The sequence below is a fragment of the Mixophyes fleayi genome, chromosome 5 (genome assembly GCF_038048845.1).
Source record: "Mixophyes fleayi isolate aMixFle1 chromosome 5, aMixFle1.hap1, whole genome shotgun sequence".
Taxonomy (NCBI): domain Eukaryota; kingdom Metazoa; phylum Chordata; class Amphibia; order Anura; family Limnodynastidae; genus Mixophyes; species Mixophyes fleayi.
In genome coordinates, this window is record NC_134406.1 from 12,999,010 (window position 1) to 13,017,934 (window position 18,925).

General features: G+C 39.6%; 1 protein-coding gene across 1 annotated transcript in view; it reads right to left on the minus strand.

Moving 5' to 3' along the window:
• Nucleotides 1–10,270: 10,270 nt before the first annotated feature.
• TG (thyroglobulin) overlaps nucleotides 10,271–18,925 on the minus strand; it is a 186,108-nt gene continuing 177,453 nt past the window's right edge. Inside the window, exons 45-48 of the mRNA XM_075211467.1 lie at nucleotides 16,300–16,407; nucleotides 12,797–12,937; nucleotides 11,892–12,082; nucleotides 10,271–10,546 (exon numbers count right to left, since the gene is read on the minus strand). Coding sequence (XP_075067568.1) covers nucleotides 10,437–10,546; nucleotides 11,892–12,082; nucleotides 12,797–12,937; nucleotides 16,300–16,407 — 550 coding nt within the window. The 3' untranslated portion in view covers nucleotides 10,271–10,436. The remainder of the gene's footprint in view (nucleotides 10,547–11,891; nucleotides 12,083–12,796; nucleotides 12,938–16,299; nucleotides 16,408–18,925) is intronic.

Below are 18,925 nucleotides of genomic sequence, written 5' to 3' on the forward strand. Positions count from 1 at the left end.
TTTTGCCTTCCTCTGGAATAAAAAAATGAGTTGATGAAGGGTTGGACTGAAGGTACTTGTTACTTTGTCAACTTTACTAACTATAATATGTAACTATGTAAAGAGAAAATAATATTACAGCACATACGTAAAATAAAGTAATAACTCTATGAAGAGAACATACAGAAGAGCTTGTTGTGTTGGTTAATGGAACCAAATGCTTCATCTGCTCCACAGGTGAATGGTTTATGCCTCAAACATCTGCACCAGGAATGAGATAGATAGATAGATAGATAGATAGATAGATAGATAGATAATAGATAGATAGATAGATAGATAGATAATAGATAGATAGATAGATAGATAGATAGATAGATAGATAGATACAAAATAGATTCTGAATACATGTATGTATGTATATATATATATATATATATATATATATAAATATATATACACACATATATTATATATGAGGTAAAGGCCATAAATTGCGAATCATAGACACTATTAATAAATTATTATTCTTTTGTAAGGAATTCAATCTGGTGAGCGCCTGTTTCATTTCATATATTTGATGTCTTGTAAATTTCGGAGCCTTTGACCGTGCAGCAGCTGCAATTTATTACATCAGTGCAGACACATTTTTCTTATTATATAAATATATATTTATATTAGGTTTTTTTTCACCTGTCTATAATTGTGTTTCAATGTTTGCTTTTCAGTGTCAGGTTTGGTGAATTAACTCTTGGAAACTTTTGCTGTTAACAAAGGCGGAAGATAAACTCTCTAAAAATACAGATTTAGAGTTACAGCAAATGATAACTTCACATTTCTTTTAGCTAGTATTAGAAAATACTTTAGAAATTAGTTTACAGAACTTTATATTATATATATGTATTACCCATAACCTAACCAGCTATCCTTCAAATATGAAACCTTATCCACCCCACCTAGCTCCTCTAGCTTTGAATTTCCAGGTACCATTAGGTACCTTACACAGTAAAGGGTTTTTCAGATTTCTTGCTGATTGTTACTACCAGCCAATACCACTCTTATAGGGCTATGTAAATTCTTCTGCCCCCGATTCATAACTGATATCCGATTGCTATAACTATCAGCATCAGTCTCTATTCATACTGCAACTTTGAATTCTCTAATATTTTCTTATATGGCAGAGGGGATCGGCGCATTCTGCTCACGTAAATTTGCACTGGCAGATTGAATATTCTGATCTAGGGGGGATGGAGCTACTGCCAATGGAGGAGACTTGACGATAGACTGGTTGACAAAAACAAATAAGTGTGTGCGGTTGGGTGATTCTATTATAACAACTGCTAGCTAGATTGGGTGGAACATTATAGTGAAAGTAGAGACAAAGTGGAGATACCTTTTAAATAATAATGGGACTGCCCTGGAAAACAGGGACACATCATCTGACCGTGGGCTTTTCTGTAGAATTAAATCTATGCATTAAGGTGACAAGTTGTTAGCCAGTGGTGGAGCTACAACTGTAGTGACGAGTAGAGGGGCTCAGCAATGCTTGACATCTGCTAAGGGGGCCATCGGTCTGCATTTTTGAAACGTATGGGGGCACTGCATGCAAGCTGATTACATGCTCAGAAGACCAGTGCAGGAGACTACAGAGTGGATCACTTGGTACCTTCCCCCAAATTTTGCTATGGGGCCTGATAATTGATTATTACATCCCTGTTGTTAGCTATGCATAGGGATTGGTCCACAATAGCCCACTTAGGGCAATGGAACTTCTTAAATTCCTGTTCTAGTAAACAATAAAGTAAACCTGAGGTGAGAGAATAGCTGAGCATTCTAGTGAAACTTAGTTTATCTAATAAACTTAAGGGATCAGTCTTGTTGCCTGGTCAGGAGTAGATGGCGTGGATGGTCTGAAGTAGATGCCATGGATGGTCTGGAGTACATGGTGTGGATGGTCTGGAGTACATGGTGCGGAAGGTCTGGAGTACATGGTGTGGATGGTAGGGAGTAAATGACGTGGATGGTCTGGAGTAGATGCCATGGATGGTCTGGAGTAGATGGTGTGGATGATCTGGAGTACATGGTGTGGATGGTCTGGAGTAGATGCCATGGATGGTCTGGAGTAGATGGCGTGGATGGTCTGGAGTACATGGTGTGGATGGTCTGGAGTAGAGGGCGTGGATGGTCTGGAGTAGATGCCATGGATGGTCTGGAGTAGATGCCATGGATGGTCTGGAGTAGATGGCGTGGATCGTCTGGAGTAGATGGCGTGGATCGTCTGGAGTACATGGTGTGGATGGTCTGGAGTACATGGTGTGGATGGTCTGGAGTAGATGCCATGGATGGTCTGGAGTAGATGGCGTGGATGGTCTGGAGTAGATGCCATGGATGGTCTGGAGTAGATGGCGTGGATGGTCTGGAGTAGATGGTGTGGATGATCTGGAGTACATGGTGTGGATGGTCTGGAGTAGATGCCGTGGATGGTCTGGAGTAGATGGCGTGGATGGTCTGGAGTACATGGTGTGGATGGTCTGGAGTAGAGGGCGTGGATGGTCTGGAGTAGATGCCATGGATGGTCTGGAGTAGATGCCATGGATGGTCTGGAGTAGATGGCGTGGATGGTCTGGAGTACATGGTGTGGATGGTCTGGAGTAGATGCCATGGATGGTCTGGAGTAGATGGCGTGGATGGTCTGGAGTACATGGTGTGGATGGTCTGGAGTACATGGTGTGGATGGTCTGTAGTAGAGGGCGTGGATGGTCTGGAGTAGTTGGCGTGGATGGTTTTACACTCTTTATTAAACACATAAAAGTGAATCCCTGACTGACTAATAATCTCATATAATTGTTACCCTGTCTGAAAGCATATGGGGCTTGATGGAAAATGCTCTAAAAGCTTTGTTCTCAAAGCTTAAATTAAGAACATAACCAGCTACAGTTGACATAACAACATGTGTGCCTTGTAACTGAAGAAATTCAAGAATAAATAAAAGACAAGTGCAAGATCTTCAGGACAACAATACTGAAACTAATGATAGGATTATTACAATAAAATATAATATAATATAATACATGTATGTAGGTATGTTTAAAATCTCAAAAGGAAAGAGTATATAATCAGAGTTTTGCTATTAACTCCCAGAGTAACTGGCGTTAGATTTCAGACTAGGTCGTTTACTGCTGTCAGATTCAAGAAACTGCCTAATCAGATTTCCAAAGCTACGAATATTATCTTATTTCTAACTTGAGCTTTTTCAACTTTGTCATTTTCAATATTTTATCTCTGTAATAGTGCTGACCCTCGTTTTTCAGTTTCATGATAGTGGTTCTTTAACAATTCCTCCAATGGAAACTGACACTCTTCACATATGTAACAGATATAATACAGAAACAAGACACCGTGGGTGCTCGGCTCCACCATAGCGCTTTAAATTCATAGCGCATTACAGGAAATTGGGCAGTCCATGAGGACTTTATACCTGGCAGTAGCTGGACGATTGCTGTTATCTGTGCTGTAGTCGACAATTAGGCAAGAAGATATAAGCTGAAAAAAAGCATTCTAATTGTGGTGATGTCTGAAGGGTGAAGTGGATTCCTAAATAGTAATAAATAATACATGGGCAGCACGGTGGTTTAGTTGTTGGCACTTCTGCCTCACAGCACTGGGGTCATAAGTTCAATTCCCGACCATGGCCTTATCTGTGTGGAGTTTGTATGTTCTCCCCGTGTTTGCATGGGTTTCCTCCGGGTGCTCCGGTTTTCTCCCACACTCCAAAAACATACTGGTAGGTTAATTGGCTGCTATCAAATTGACCCTAGTCTGTCTGTCTTTCTCTGTCTGTGTGTGTGTGTGTGTGTGTGTGTGTGTGTGTGTGTGTTATAGCATGTAGACTGTAAGCTCCAATGGGGCAGGGACTGATATGAATAAGTTCACTGTACAGCGCTGCGGAATTAGTAGCGCTATATAAATAAATGGTGATGATGATGGTTCATGAGAAAACCATGAAGGTTTGAAAGATGTCAACCCAGTCTTGCTTAGCTGGAATATAAAGGTAGTATAGTAAAATAAAATGAAAACACTAACATAACTCTGATTAAGAGGCTTCTATTAAATTATGTTTTTTCTTAAATTTTTACCTGTCTACAAATTAACCGTTTTTCTATTTTTACATGATATGGAAACAGGTATATAAGAGTTAAGAAATTGACCATCCACAAACTGAACTTATAGTCAACACCCCCAACCAGCAGAACTGTGGGGGTCTCATGCCAGCGCTGTTTGCTCCTCCTTTTTTTTACCTGTATTACAGACAGGGAGTAGATCCGGTGAAGTGCCGGAGAATGAGTACTCAATGCACAATAAAGTAACACAAAATGTCATACAAATTGAGTTCTGCGGTGGAAGAGGCCATTTCCCAAAGATGTACATTTACATTTGTTAGAGTCTATAGTCTATAAAGAGAGCTGAGGCAATGACAGTCACTTCATTCTGCTGTCTGGTGGGGTTGGGTTATGACCAGAAAGACTTTAGGCCAAGTTATGTGCAAAATTTCACACTAAACTTTAAAAGATGCCGAATCACAGAACTGTTTTGAAAATTTAGCTTTGCTCTAATCCAGAATTACTACTGGAATCAGGGCCGGACTGGGACTAAAAATCAGCCCTGCTATTTAAAGTACACAGGCCCACCTCAGTTCCAGCAGGAAAGAAAATATGTGCCACAGCGCATCGGTGGCGCCGAACAGGGCGTGGCCTCATTGTGTTGTGGGTGTGGCCAACATGGGGCATTGATACATACATTATAATAATACATTACATTTACCACGCCCTCCCAGTCACATCACACCATCCACCAGGCACATTATGACACCCCCAGCCCACTGTACTTATCTATGTTTCTGCTGCTGCTGACATCCATACGGGTGGGAACTTCCTGTAGAGTGAGCAGGGAAGCTCTTAGTCTCACGAGATTACAAAATCTTGTGATACTTAGAGCTCCTCGGCTTCCTCTGCAGTCTGTGTCCTGTCCGGAAACTGGAAGCAACTATCAGTTCCCTTCCCCTAACCAGAGGTGGATTAAAGTCCAAGGTATTTAAGACAGCAGGGCCCCTATTATGTAACATGGTTATCATTTTAGACAAATACACAGGCACTACTGTTAGAAGCACACAGCTTTGCCTTCCAAAGCAGTATGTTGTGAAGCGGAACATACCTCCCAACCGTCCTTGCAGTCAGACCAAATCCTGACTAAGGGAGACAGTAACCCAAATTCAGGACTGCTCCACCAGATTCAGGACAGTTGGCAGATTGTCCTGCTCTCTCCTACCTGTCTTGGTCACGTTCACCACTTGTAGCAGCTGGTTTCTTTAGCTCAGTTCATTCTTGTCTTGATTCTGGAATATTGGATGCCCTATTTTGAAAAAAAAAATGGGTACATTAGATTTAGAAAACTCCAACCAGCCCCGGTGTTAAAACAATAGCACTCATGTTTTATAAATAGGCCTCCCTCCAGTCCCCACAATAATAATAATATTCACATTTAATAAGTAGACCTATTTCCATCCAACCAGCCCCAACATTAAATTAACAGTATACCCATTTACTCGAAACATATTTCCCTCCCTCCAAACAGTCCCAGCAATAAATTAAATAGCATTAAAGTTTAATAAATATAACCATTTTCCACAACCATCCCCGACAACAAATAATTCATATTCACATTCAATAAATAGCCCTTCTCCCCAAAATCAGCCCCATATTCAATTGATAGCCCTAAACCACCCCAGCATTAAAGGTTCTTTCACCTCACCTTAAATAATTAGCCCCCACCTACACTCCACCATTAAATAGCCTACCTCCCACCCTATATTAAGATCCTCCCTTCCCTCACATATTATATTAAAATACCGCGCGCGCATACACACGCTATATTTAAAATACTGCACTCGCGCGCACACACGCACACACTATATCAACATGGCCAAACACGCACGCACACTATAGCAACATGGGGCCACACATGCACATAATTAGCCCCACAGCCACACTGTTAGCCCCACAGTCACACTGTTAGCCCCGGTGGTTGTTAGCCCCACTGTCTGGTTGTTAGCCCCACTGTTTTTCCTCCACTATTTGTTTGTTAGCCCCACTGTTTGTTAGCCCCACTGTTTGTTTGTTAGCCCCACTGTTTGTTTGTTAGCCCCACTGTTTGTTTGTTAGCCCCACTGTTTGTTAGCCCCACTGTTTGTTAGCCCCACTGTTTGTTTGTTAGCCCCACTGTTTGTTAGCCCCACTGTTTGTTTGTTAGCCCCACTGTTTGTTTGTTAGCCCCACTGTTTGTTAGCCCCACTGTTTGTTTGTTAGCCCCACTGTTTGTTAGCCCCACTGTTTCTTTGTTAGCCCCACTGTTTTTCCTCCACTGTTTGTTTGTTTGTTTGCCCCAGTTTGCCAGCCCCAGTGTTAGCCCCACTGTTTGCCACACTATTACTTACTTACACACACAGACACACACACTGACACTTACCTTTTTACATCCAGCAGCAGCAGCACTCTGCGTGCTGGTCAGTCAAGGGAGAATCAGTGACTGTCGACTATACAGTAATCACATGGGACGGCGCCTGTCACGTGATGCCGTCCCATGTGATTACTCACATAGTCGGCAGTCACTGACTCTCCGTCCGCCGAGCAGAGCGCAGAGTGCTGCTGCTCGGCAGACATGCGGACCGGCCCATCTGGCCAGTCCAGCCCTGACTGGAATCCACAGCATGAACCCCTTGAGTTCTAGTTCAAGGGAGGAGGGCTAAACAATAGTTGGTGGTTGAACATTCTTTATAATATAAGAGGTCTTAAATCTTAAACCATTAGCCATACCCATAAATCATTAAAACCCTCCCCTCCACCCAATGCTAATAGTTGATGTTAGTGGGCTCCGTGGATGCAGACAGAGGTTCAGCACAGCGAGATAGATATGGCTTTGCACATTAGTGCTGTCACCTTGGCACCAGGTACGGCTCTGCATATTAAACTTGGCCCAGGTACGGCTCTGCATATTAAACTTGGCCCAGGTACGGCTCTGCATATTAAACTTGGCCCAGGTACGGCTCTGCATATTAAACTTGGCCCAGGTATGGTTCTGCATATTAAACTTGGCACCAGGTACCCTGCATATTAAACTTGGCACCAGGTACCCTGCATATTAAACTTGGCACCAGGTACGGCTCTGCATATTAAACTTGGCACTAGGTTTGGCCCTGCATATTAAACTTGGTACCAGTAATCGCTGTGCCATTACTTGCCATAAATTTAGTTTATAACTATCATCATCATTTATTTATATAGCGCCAGCAAATTCTGTAGCGCTTTACAATTGGGAACAAACATTAATAGAACAATACTGGGTAATACATACAGACAGAGAGGTAAGAGGGCTTATATACCGTACCCCCCTCTCCCTTTTTTACTGGTGTTAAGAAATGTATATTTTTTGCAAGTATCCGTTGAAATGTGCTGCTCCAGCATACAGTGCTAATAACATGGCAGGGAACTTTAATCAAGTAAAACATGGCAGCATCTAGTGAGAAACGACTGGAATAATGTTTGAATAAACAGCTGTTAAGACAGCACAGTTCAAACCACATCGACAGCGCTTCAATCCTTGTGCACAGCAGAAATGAAGTAAAACTGTATATATAGAGAGACAAAGCGGAACAGGTGTTAAATCCCAGTAATGTAGGCAGTGTCGGACTGGGGCATGAAGGGCCCACCGGGAGACTGCAACGCTAGGGGCCCACCAGAGGGGGTGTGGCCAGCCATCATAGAGGCGAGACCAGACACTAAAGGGAGAGTGGTCAGCCCACGAAGGACAGCTAGCACCATAGTGTAGTATATAAAGAATGTAGTGTGCTCATCCTTCTCTTTTAAAATGACAGGCTGACTGCGCACTTAGTTACTAACCTGCTCATGCTCCTCTTGGCAGTTGGATATCCGGAACTCCTACTCTCATCTGCCCTGCTCAAAGTGAAAAACACACTACCGCGCAGGTTCAGAGAGCCCAGACGCGACTCTCTGCACCTGTGTGGTAGTGAGTTTAACGGGAGTGTTTGGCAAAAATGGGGGGGGAGGAGTTGCGCTCTACCCCTACTGTTGCAAGAGCAGCATTAACACAGGTTATCCCTCTTTACGAACTAATAATATACTGAAAGTTAAGCACTCATTGACTTATGTATTATTCCAAGTGTAATGCTAATAATAAAATTTGTATTCTTTTATCTTGAATACAATTCGTATTTTTCTATATCTTGTATTAGGTTGTGAGCAAGAGGCTCGGTTCAATTAGTGGGATAACATTTAATGTTAGTTTTATCACAATTTATTGAATCCTGGTTAAAATACATAAAAATACATTAATATAGACAAATAAAATACTCCAATTAAACCACAGTATTTATATTATGAGGCATTGATTTCTATATACATACATATGGTATGGCATCAATTGAACATACATAAAAAATCAGACAAACCTAGGTATATAGACCTGGACTAGTCACTGATATCTCAATAAAATAATGTTCATAGCATACAAGTCCAGTAGATGGGAATTGGTATTTCTTTAAGTCTCTGCTAGTGCAATATAAATATTCAGATCACTGTCCACATATATCACATGGTTATTGCTGCGATGCTTTCAAATTTAGCTTTGTTTACTTGCAGTTTCGATGTACATAGAGATGGTGGCCGGGTACCCAGTGTGCTGAAATCAGAGGATGTTTCTCGTGGTCCATGCTTGTTACTGTTGGAGAGGAAGGTGCCTGCGTGGAACGCATCTGTCCCTTCCTGTTCTCGCGTATGTCCAAAAGATGAATTGTATGCAAGTCGGGAGTCAGCTGTTTTCTTAGCTCCTCCCTAACAATGGAGGGGGCGTGGCTATAATGTGGCAGGGCCTACCGGTGGATAGTCCTGCTGCCCTGCAGGCCAGTCCGAGCCTGAATGTAGGATAATTGCTTTACACACACTTCCTGTCTATTGTATCACATACCGGCTGGGCTGCAAGTTAGAGATTGATTGTCAGATATGTGACTGTAACTGGAGAACATTGCTCCGGCTTACTCAAGAATGCAGTATAAAATATGCTAAATACATATATACATGAATTGCTGTCGGACATGTACTAACACTATTTAGAAATAATCATGTCCCGGAGCCTTCCCAAATAATTTAAGCATACAGAGCATGAATAATGGGCGGCACTCCAGACTCATTAGAAAGGAAAAGTTCTGTATTCAATGCATTTACATTTAAAGAGACCCTAGTCCCACTCACTATTCATGTTATCTATCTATCTATCTATCTATCTAATATCTATCTATCTAATATCTATCTATTTAATATCTATCTATCTAATATCTATCTATCTATCTATCTATCTATCTATCTATCTATCTAATATCTATCTATCTAATATCTATCCATCTATCTAATATCTATCTATCTAATATCTATCTATCTAATATCTATCTATCTATCTATCTATCTAACTAATATCTATCTATCTATCTAATATCTATCTATCTAATATCTATCTATCTATCTAATATCTATCTATCTATCTAATATCTATCTATCTAATATCTATCTATCTATCTATCTATCTATCTAATATCTATCTAATATCTATCTATCTATCTATCTATCTAATATCTATCTATCTATCTATCTAATATCTATCATTTATCTCATATCTATCTATATATGGCAGCATGGTGGCTAAGTGGTTAGCACTTCTGCCTCACAGCGCTGGGGTCATGAGTTCAATTCCCAAACATGGCCTCATCTGTGTGGAGTTTATATGTTCTCCCCGTGTTTGCGTGGGTTTCCTCCCACACTCCAAAAACTTACTAGTAGGTTAATTGGCTGCTATCAAAATTGACCCTAGTCTGTCTGTCTGCCTGTGTGTGTGTTAGGGACTTTAGACTGTAAGCTCCAATGGGGCAGGGACTGATGTGAATGAGTTCTCTGTACAGCGCTGTGGAATCAGTGGCACTATATAAATAAATGGTGATGATGATGATCTATCTATCTATATCCAATCCACCCAATCACACACTAACCTGCTACATAGACTGCATGACTGTCAACGACTCTTCTCATTTGCCATGATATTAAGGATTATCTACCAGCAAGAAACACAGAAAACAGGTAACGCTTTGGAATGAATTGTACAAAGAATGGAGAATGTTAAATGTTAATATGTCTGTCTTTCACCTTAATAACGGTAATGACAACAGTAGAAATAATTCATTGTAAATCAGTTTATTGTAAGAAAGAGACAATAAATTCAATATGGCTGAAATAGACAGACTATCAAACAGGAGACTATTTATTATCATTAGAGATCCGTTATCTGGGACATGAACCCTGGTGTGAAAACTGGAAGAAACGGGAACAAGCGCCACCTTTATATCAATACGAGTCTGTCCGCTGTGGGGCCTGCTTTCGGCCGCCTCTTGTGACTGCAGATGTTGGTCCATTTTCAAAGCTATTTTTGGTGGACACAGATCCAGTTTGTAGATCTACAAGACAAAATAAAAGACTGTAACAGTGAAACTTGACGGAGTCTAACAAAATGTTCTCAAGCTGCAGGTGCTTGTGTGACAGAAGGTGCCAATTCCTAACCACACCAAAGACCAACTAAGGACTGTGTGCAAACACTGTGGTTTGTTTTTTTCCTGACAGCACCTGGCACGTCCACACATCTCGCTAAGAAAAAGTGACATTATTGAGTCATAAGGGTGCATTGGCCAAAAAAAAAAAAAAGGCTGCCTCCACTGTGAGCAGGGAACAGGAACTTTTAATAGAGTTATTCAAGAGGCATGGTCATTAGCTTGATTAATTTAACAATAAAAAATTATGACAAAGGGAGGGGATTTCCACAGGCCTCTAAGAGAGGCTGGTATTCACCTGACTGTCTGCAGAACACGGCTGCAGACTGAGTTACATATTTGTACAGCAGTGCACCTAGTTTAAAGATACACAGGTGGGGGGTATATGTGTGACAAAATAATAATATAGAGTCTGATTTAGCTTACATCATTTGAAGTTTGGTTTAGAAGTATGCTTTTCCCACAGCTAATAGCAGCTGACAGAGTGTGTCTGCAGTGAGACTAATCAAGCAGAGCACCTGAAGAGAACTCCTCTATAAAGACCAGAGTGTTATCTCTTCACCAAGCTAGGGCGGTGGGAGAAGTGTATTTAAGTATTTAAGCCTGAGTTATTCATGATGAAGTGTGACCGATGCCGAACAAGTTGGCCGGTGACTAGGGAGATGGTTTTTGTTAACTTAGGATTAGGGTCACAAGAAAGTGCGTGGAACTTTGTGTTATGAGCTACTTTGCCATCCTGACAATAAAAGCAAAGAACAAGCAAGAAGTTGTCGTGTGCATCATCCGAAGGGTGCTCGTGTGGTATAATGTGTGCTCGTGTGGTATAATGTACAAAACACAGGCGCTGATTCGTCAACGTGCGAAAAGAATCATTGCACAAAAACGGGAGTTGTAGACGACAGAGCTACTTTACATATCGCCTTATATTAATGTAGCTGATCATGTGATTCGGGTGGTTAGATTGACCATTTAAATCTTTCCATTATGGACTGCACAGCTTTGCGCCCAATGTATTCATATTCTCTCACCAACTTTCTTGCGATGTTCTGTTCAGCTTTGTCCTAATTTGTCTTGTCCCCCCTCCCAAATGTTTCTATATCACTTCACCTACATTTCTATTTTGTCTTTTTTTAGCCCAGTTTCATTTCCCTGACACCTGGAGCCCTGACATTTACTTCTACGCTGACTTAGAGAAGAAGAAATAGACCACCCTGACATCTGCCAACGTGTTTGATGGCAATCTCTCTCAACTTACTTGTAGACAATTTAAGCGCTGGGACGTAGTCATTCCAGAACGAACACTCTGCCCTTTTCAGACCCTGATGACTTGGTAAAAGTTTAGTAAACTCTTTGTAGTTATCGCCGTTGCTGTGACTCAGGTACTCTGTCCAGGATGGCAACGCAGAGTTCCGTTTCCTTGAGTAAATGTATGGAAAGTTGGGATTTCTGGGGAAAAAAAAGATTAAATAAGAAAACATTTTCAATATGATGACTCCGAGAAGTGTCAGAGCAAACCACTAGATATTATTATAATAAACCCTAACAAAATTCTAATAATGACACAATGAAATGCCATGTTAATGTAAGGGACATTTCATATGGATTTTCTTTTTTATTTTTGGAAGGAAAGTTTGAAAAACCCCAGACATTAAAATAGTAGACTACAAAATATTTGGAAATATAGAAACACTGATTATTCAAGTGAACTTGAGTGTTAATATAAGAAAATAAATAAACCATACAGTGTCTATAATCTTTGACTTATCCCCAATTTTTCCTACATCAGAACTGTCAATAGCTATGTGTAAAAATAATAAAATATAGGAAACATACTTTCTATAACTATATTTTTAGAAATAAAGGTTGTTTTCAATGCATTGTACTAGGAAAGTTCACTAATATATATATATATATATATATATATATATATATATATATATATATATGCACTGGCCTTAACAAAACTTAGGACCACTGCATATACATGATGCTTGTGTTTGTTGGCCATGCACAGAATAATCTTTAGCAACTGCTTTAAAAACACCATACTGGACAACTATATTGATACCTGTAAGGTCAACAATATTTTTAGTATAAGAGACACTGAGATAGTTATTGGAAATAGTTACTATGCTTGTGTACAGGATACATGTTACATACCCGCTCTTTACAAAGTTAGCCAGATATTGCATGATCTTTAAAGACAGATTCTGCTCCTCTGTGGAGAACTGATTTCTATAATTCGAGTGGAAGGGAATTCCAAAAGCATATACAATATCTTCAGGGAGATCCAGGCCAGAACTGTATTGAATAATAAAACAAGAAATGATAAATAATCGAAAGTAAATAAATGAACATGTAATAGCACTACATGGTGAAACACATGAAACGCGTAGGGTTTCATGTAATGCTTTATATATATATATATATATATATATATATATATATATATATATATATATATATATATAAATTCCTACAAAGCAGTTCTATTGTCATCAACACCCCAAAAAAGATGGTTAAGCCTGTAATTCTCTACACTTGCTGTCAATCACTGTGCTGCTTATACAGTAACTGCAGGAGGAAGCACACAGTGATAATAATAATGCAGGATGAAGCACACAGTGATAATGAACTTTGTCATCCAAAATTCTCACCTCTCCTAATGGTAGGAAGTAGGAATAAACCTGGTCATAGCTTCATAAAAGCTTGAACTACATGCAAAGGGAACTGAGAGGATGATGACTAGCAGAAAATAAGTCACATAGGTTCCACTGTAATTACAGCTATGGGCTTCTGTCTAAATCAAATGTTACTTCAAATTAGTTTAATGCGAAACAACTCTAAATGAGGATCAAGGTCCTCTGAACAGAATCATTTTTGAAAATATTCACATGCAGGAAGGGAAGGTCATTAAACAAACAGCATTCTCATGCAATAGATCATGAATATTTTATTTAAGTTATATTATTTTTGGATCAGAGTTAAGATTTTTCTTCACAAATATTTTTGGCAAATGATCCTGCTTTAACCGAACATTAGAGAGCAGTCGTTTCCCTTACACAGCTGCACATCATCAAGTTTCATTATCCTGTACACATATAATATACTTTGTTCATTTGATATCATGAGTTAATTATTAAAGTTACATGATGTTATATTGTAACCCTGCAAGACTTCATGATTGATGGAACCTGTATTAAGGTGAAAACTAATGAATTATTTTGATTTATGGATCTTCATATAGTAATGCCATCATCCTTTAGACATACGTGGGCTGCAGATAGTTTGCATTAGTCAAATTGTTAATAGTACAAAGCAAAAATGCATGCCCATAGGAGTTGATTTTTGTTTTGTATTGCACAGGGATTATAAATATAATTCTTAAACAGCAAATGTTAACGTATATTTAAAGTAGACCTGTCATTCACACATACAGTACTACAGCACAGGAAATATTCCAGATTCCAGATAGTACCACGCAGAGTCATGTAGAGTATATGCCAGGGTTTCCCAAACCCAGTCCTCAGGGCTCCCTAACAGTGCAGGTTTTCCATATCTCCTTGCTGGAGCACAGGTGTATTCATTACTGACTGACACATTGTAACAGATCCACAGGTGGTCCTAATTATGTCACATGTGATCCAGAAAACCTGCACTGTTGGGGAGCCCTGAGGACTGGGTTTGGGAAACCCTGGACTATATGCACTTCCTTACAGTGTTTTGAACTTCCCAAAATATTATTAATAAACTATTTGGGAAATAAAAGGACAAAGGTCTGTGACAGTTTCAGCTATCATTATGTGCATGAAATCCATTTTGGTGTATAAAAGCTGGAACATTTAAAGTTGGAAGTAAATCTATTTGCCCTATATAAAAATGTGCTGTGATTTACTTGCCCACAAGCTGAAACTTGTGTCTAAGTTTAGAGTTACACCAATTTTTTACAATAAAGTGGTAAAATAGAGATTTCAGGGAGTTTTATCTGAATAAAAAAAAATGTTTAACCTTTATTTGCGTATCTCAAAACAACCACCTAAGAGCAGATTTTGGCTGCAAAATTGCACTTAACTCTACATGAAGCCCTTTGTCTTCTAAAGTGCACACAAGGTATGTACAAATGTTTATGGCAGCTTGTATAAGAAGGGAGAGATTTCACTCCCCGCCAAAGACAGTGCCGGTGATGGTTGTATATAAACCTATGGAATAGGACGAACCCAAAACATGGCTAATGACATTTAGAATGGGTCATCGTGATTCTTCTAGCATAATACCAACTACTAAATAAAGGGTAATGCTGGACTTATTTTCCTTTTAATAAGGCTGAAGAAGATTAAGAACCATACCACACCAAAAGTCCTGACTTCACAAGGCAGTCCCTATATACCACTGCTAGGGGCGTGGCTTAATGGTTTGGAGGTGTGGCTAATGCAAAGTGGGGTAAGGTTAGTCAATGCTTTCCATACATTAAGAAGATTACAGTTCAATTGAATAGTTAGTGAGTGTACAGTGGAATTCACCTGGTCAGGGATTAATCTCCATCCTCACCTGCACTTTCACTTGCGATTTCTTAGTTTCACTCTCTAAGTCACTCATCCCCTGTCTGGTGCTTCCCCTCTCTATCTGTGCTGAACCTCTCAAACGCCTCCCTTCGTTACTTCCCTAATAGCTATTTGGTTCTATCACGTTCTCTCTGTGTGAATCTCCCCTATGTCAATTGTCATTTTCTCAGTTAACTGGCCTTTATTTTCAACTTGTAATGATGAGGCTGATTTTCTATCGCCGCTTAACACAGTATTAGAAAATCAATTATTGATAAAATATCACTATTCTTTACTTTTCCAGTCCGGGTCAGTGTACATGCTAATGTAGCGACTAGCCAGTTAGTGCCTGCACAATTCACCCTTCCACTAACAAATAAGAAAATAAAAGAAATATATATATATATATATATATATATATATATATATATATATATATATATATATTGTAATGTTATTATTTGTTGAAAACATGTTTTAATAACATAACAAAGAATTTTTCTCGTAAATTTTCTTCTACTATTGTCACCCTAAGACGGCGGTAGTAATACAATGATTGCAGCAATACTTGTACCACCATGACCTTTGTTAAACCTTTTGACAGCTGTTTTCTGCAGAGATAGAGGTTTTCTCCATTTGATAAATAGGCCTGTCTGTCTAATTCCCCTGTTTCAATCACTGTCCTTTAATTTCTTATGGTTTGTTAATTTATTTTCTAATTCTGGCTCCAGTCATGTTAGGGTGTCTTGGGTCTCAAGCACAAGCAGGAAGTCCCCCATTTTACTACATTTTACTATCACTTAATTGTTTGCCACTATTTTTAGTGTCACAATGTCCCTTTTCTACTGTTTACTACTGCACCGTAGACCATACAGTTCCCCTGAACACCACGGTCTACAACTGCCTATAACCATTCACTCTTAGGCCGATATACGTCATTCACATCCTTCATGTTAATCCAGGAAATGGGGTTACCCATAATGTTATTGTATCACATTAATGTGTACCTATGTATTAGGGTTGTCTTGTAGGGCATTATACTAGCTAAATAAGCCACATATAGAACGATATTGCGGTGATTATTCATAACACGTCTTTCTTATTAATAACACATTGACTCACCTGCTCTGCGAGAAGGTCTCAGGTACATAGTACATGTACACGCTGCCCTTCTGGTTCTCAGACCAGTGCTCGGCCATCTTGATCGTAGGACACGCTATAAAATGGTCTCTAGGAAAACAGGAAAACAATGGATCAGTTACCTTTAATAAAAGGAAAGCAATTTGCACTACATAAAATGTTTAAATTACATTGCAACTAGAGTGTGTCTGGCCCATTGTGTTATGAGAAGACACGTGTGTGCGTAGGCAGTACTATTTATTGAATTTATTTTATTTATTTATATAGAATATTCTAGAAAATGAGAGCTACAATCTGATTGGTTGCTATGGGCAACATGTTCATTTTTCCTTTTAGAAGCTATAGTAAATCTACCCCTTAGTCTTCAAATACTTTGTTAGTATATTTAATGGGGATCCATGAGGTGGAATATAAGTTTAATACAGTAGGGCATGCATGTGTAAGTGTACTTGCTACTTGGAGGTGCAACATAATTAGACATGGAACACATCCTCAAATATACTTCTTGTGACAGGATGGATCTCCAATGCCACCCTGTCTGTGTTGCTGGGGACTGGCTGAGCTTGCCTTGCCACCATCCCCTTTCTTTACAACAATTGCGTCCCTCTTAATGCAGTAGGAGGGGCCTGCTGCCATCATTAGTTAGAGCATTGGTACTGGATGCTGGGTCCCAACCTCAGAACAGCCGGATAACAGATTAGATGGGTCTAATCTGTAGGTCACAGGAATTACAGCCAGTAAGTAGAGGTCAAAGCAGGATCTTGAAACAGTGATGTTTTATTAGCTCAAGCAGTCGTAATAAGGACAGTTTCTGGTACTAGCGATCTTTCCAGAAGTTACAGATGGAATGATACATTAAATGGTCAAACAGGGCTGTTTTTATACAGTTTTGCAGCCCGAACTTGACAGGAGGTAACCCAGCCCTTTCTTAGCTGACACCGCAACATCTGATATATTATATTTAATAATTACCATTAGGAGGTAATATATCCTCTAATCTTGCATTTCACGCAATTTAACTTACAAAACTCACATCAGTCTGTGATTTCCCAAAACTTGCTGGTTGCATTATTCATCTAGTTTGTCCATCTTTTTAACAAGACAGTCTATAGGTAACAACCCCCTGCTGTGTATTCAAGCTGAAGGATGTGTTGGACACTCACACATCAAAAGGCCTAATTAGCATGGGGGATTTTCTTTAGAAAAGTTACAAGAACAAGCTTCCTCCAACAAATGGCTATTGCATCAGAAATCAATACATGAATATAAAAATAACTACATTTACACTCCCAGTGCCCACCGCCAGGACTGAGCCCTTTCTGGTGCTGCGTGCCAGTTACTAACCAGCACCCATACATTACATATTTACATTTAAATTAATAAATGTACCCTTTAGTACATCTGTAATCCCTTAGTGCTGAGGTTTAACCAATTCAGCAGAGCAACATCGGGTATTAATTAGTTTGATGCTTCAGCAGTCATCTTGGCCATTTGGGAGATGAGAGGGACCCGACCACACTTCTTAGGAGGGATCTTTAATGGGTATTGAAGGCCTGGTGTAAAGATACGTGATGGTTATCAGCAGCGCTATCCAGCTTCTTCTGATTGGCTGTTCGTGTATAGACCCCTCCAGCTGATGTAACTGAACTCATGAGCATAGCAATTATATTATATCAAGTCAATGACACCTATTCAGACTACTTATTTATAATTGGACCACTGCAGGAATGAAGATTCCCTTTGGATTTATAAAGCAGTAAACTACGGATGTGGGCAGTGCGTATTTTATTAGATTTTATAAGGCAACGTGAGATATATATATATATATATATATAAAAGACAAAAGAAGAGAAGCGCCACGCATAGAGTATTAAATGACCAACAATTAGTCTTCTCAAAGTGGCAAACAAGTGAATTGGCCTCGTACCAAAAGACAAATAATAAACAGCTTATCTGTAATTAGATTCCCGACATCCTATATAGACTCCTTGATGTCCAGTCTTTATGGTTCCAGAAGTTCAGATCACTAGGGACTCAGAGCAAAACTATTATGGTGTAGTATGCCAAATAAGGCTACCAACAATTCCTCAGAACTGGGTACCAACACAAGCTCATAACATTATGATCCATAAAAGTGTTTTATTACAAAGATAAAATCCTTAATGTATATAAAATGCGCCCGTACATCATATAAAACAAATATAGGCTTATCTGCAGTCTTTCCTGATGGTAATCACGGATCTCTCAAAACCACCTGGCCGGGGTAGATGTGGTGATCCAAGGAAAACAACACACAGAAGACGCCTTATCCCCCTCAACGCGTTTCGTCACTCGACTTTTTCAAGAGGATTCTGGGTATGTAGTATCATAGATACTACATACCCAGAATCCTCTTGAAAAAGTCGAGTGACGAAACGCGTTGAGGGGGATAAGGCGTCTTCTGTGTGTTGTTTTCCTTGGATCACCACATCTACCCCGGCCAGGTGGTTTTGAGAGATCCGTGATTACCATCAGGAAAGACTGCAGATAAGCCTATATTTGTTTTATATGATGTACGGGCGCATTTTATATACATTAAGGATTTTATCTTTGTAATAAAACACTTTTA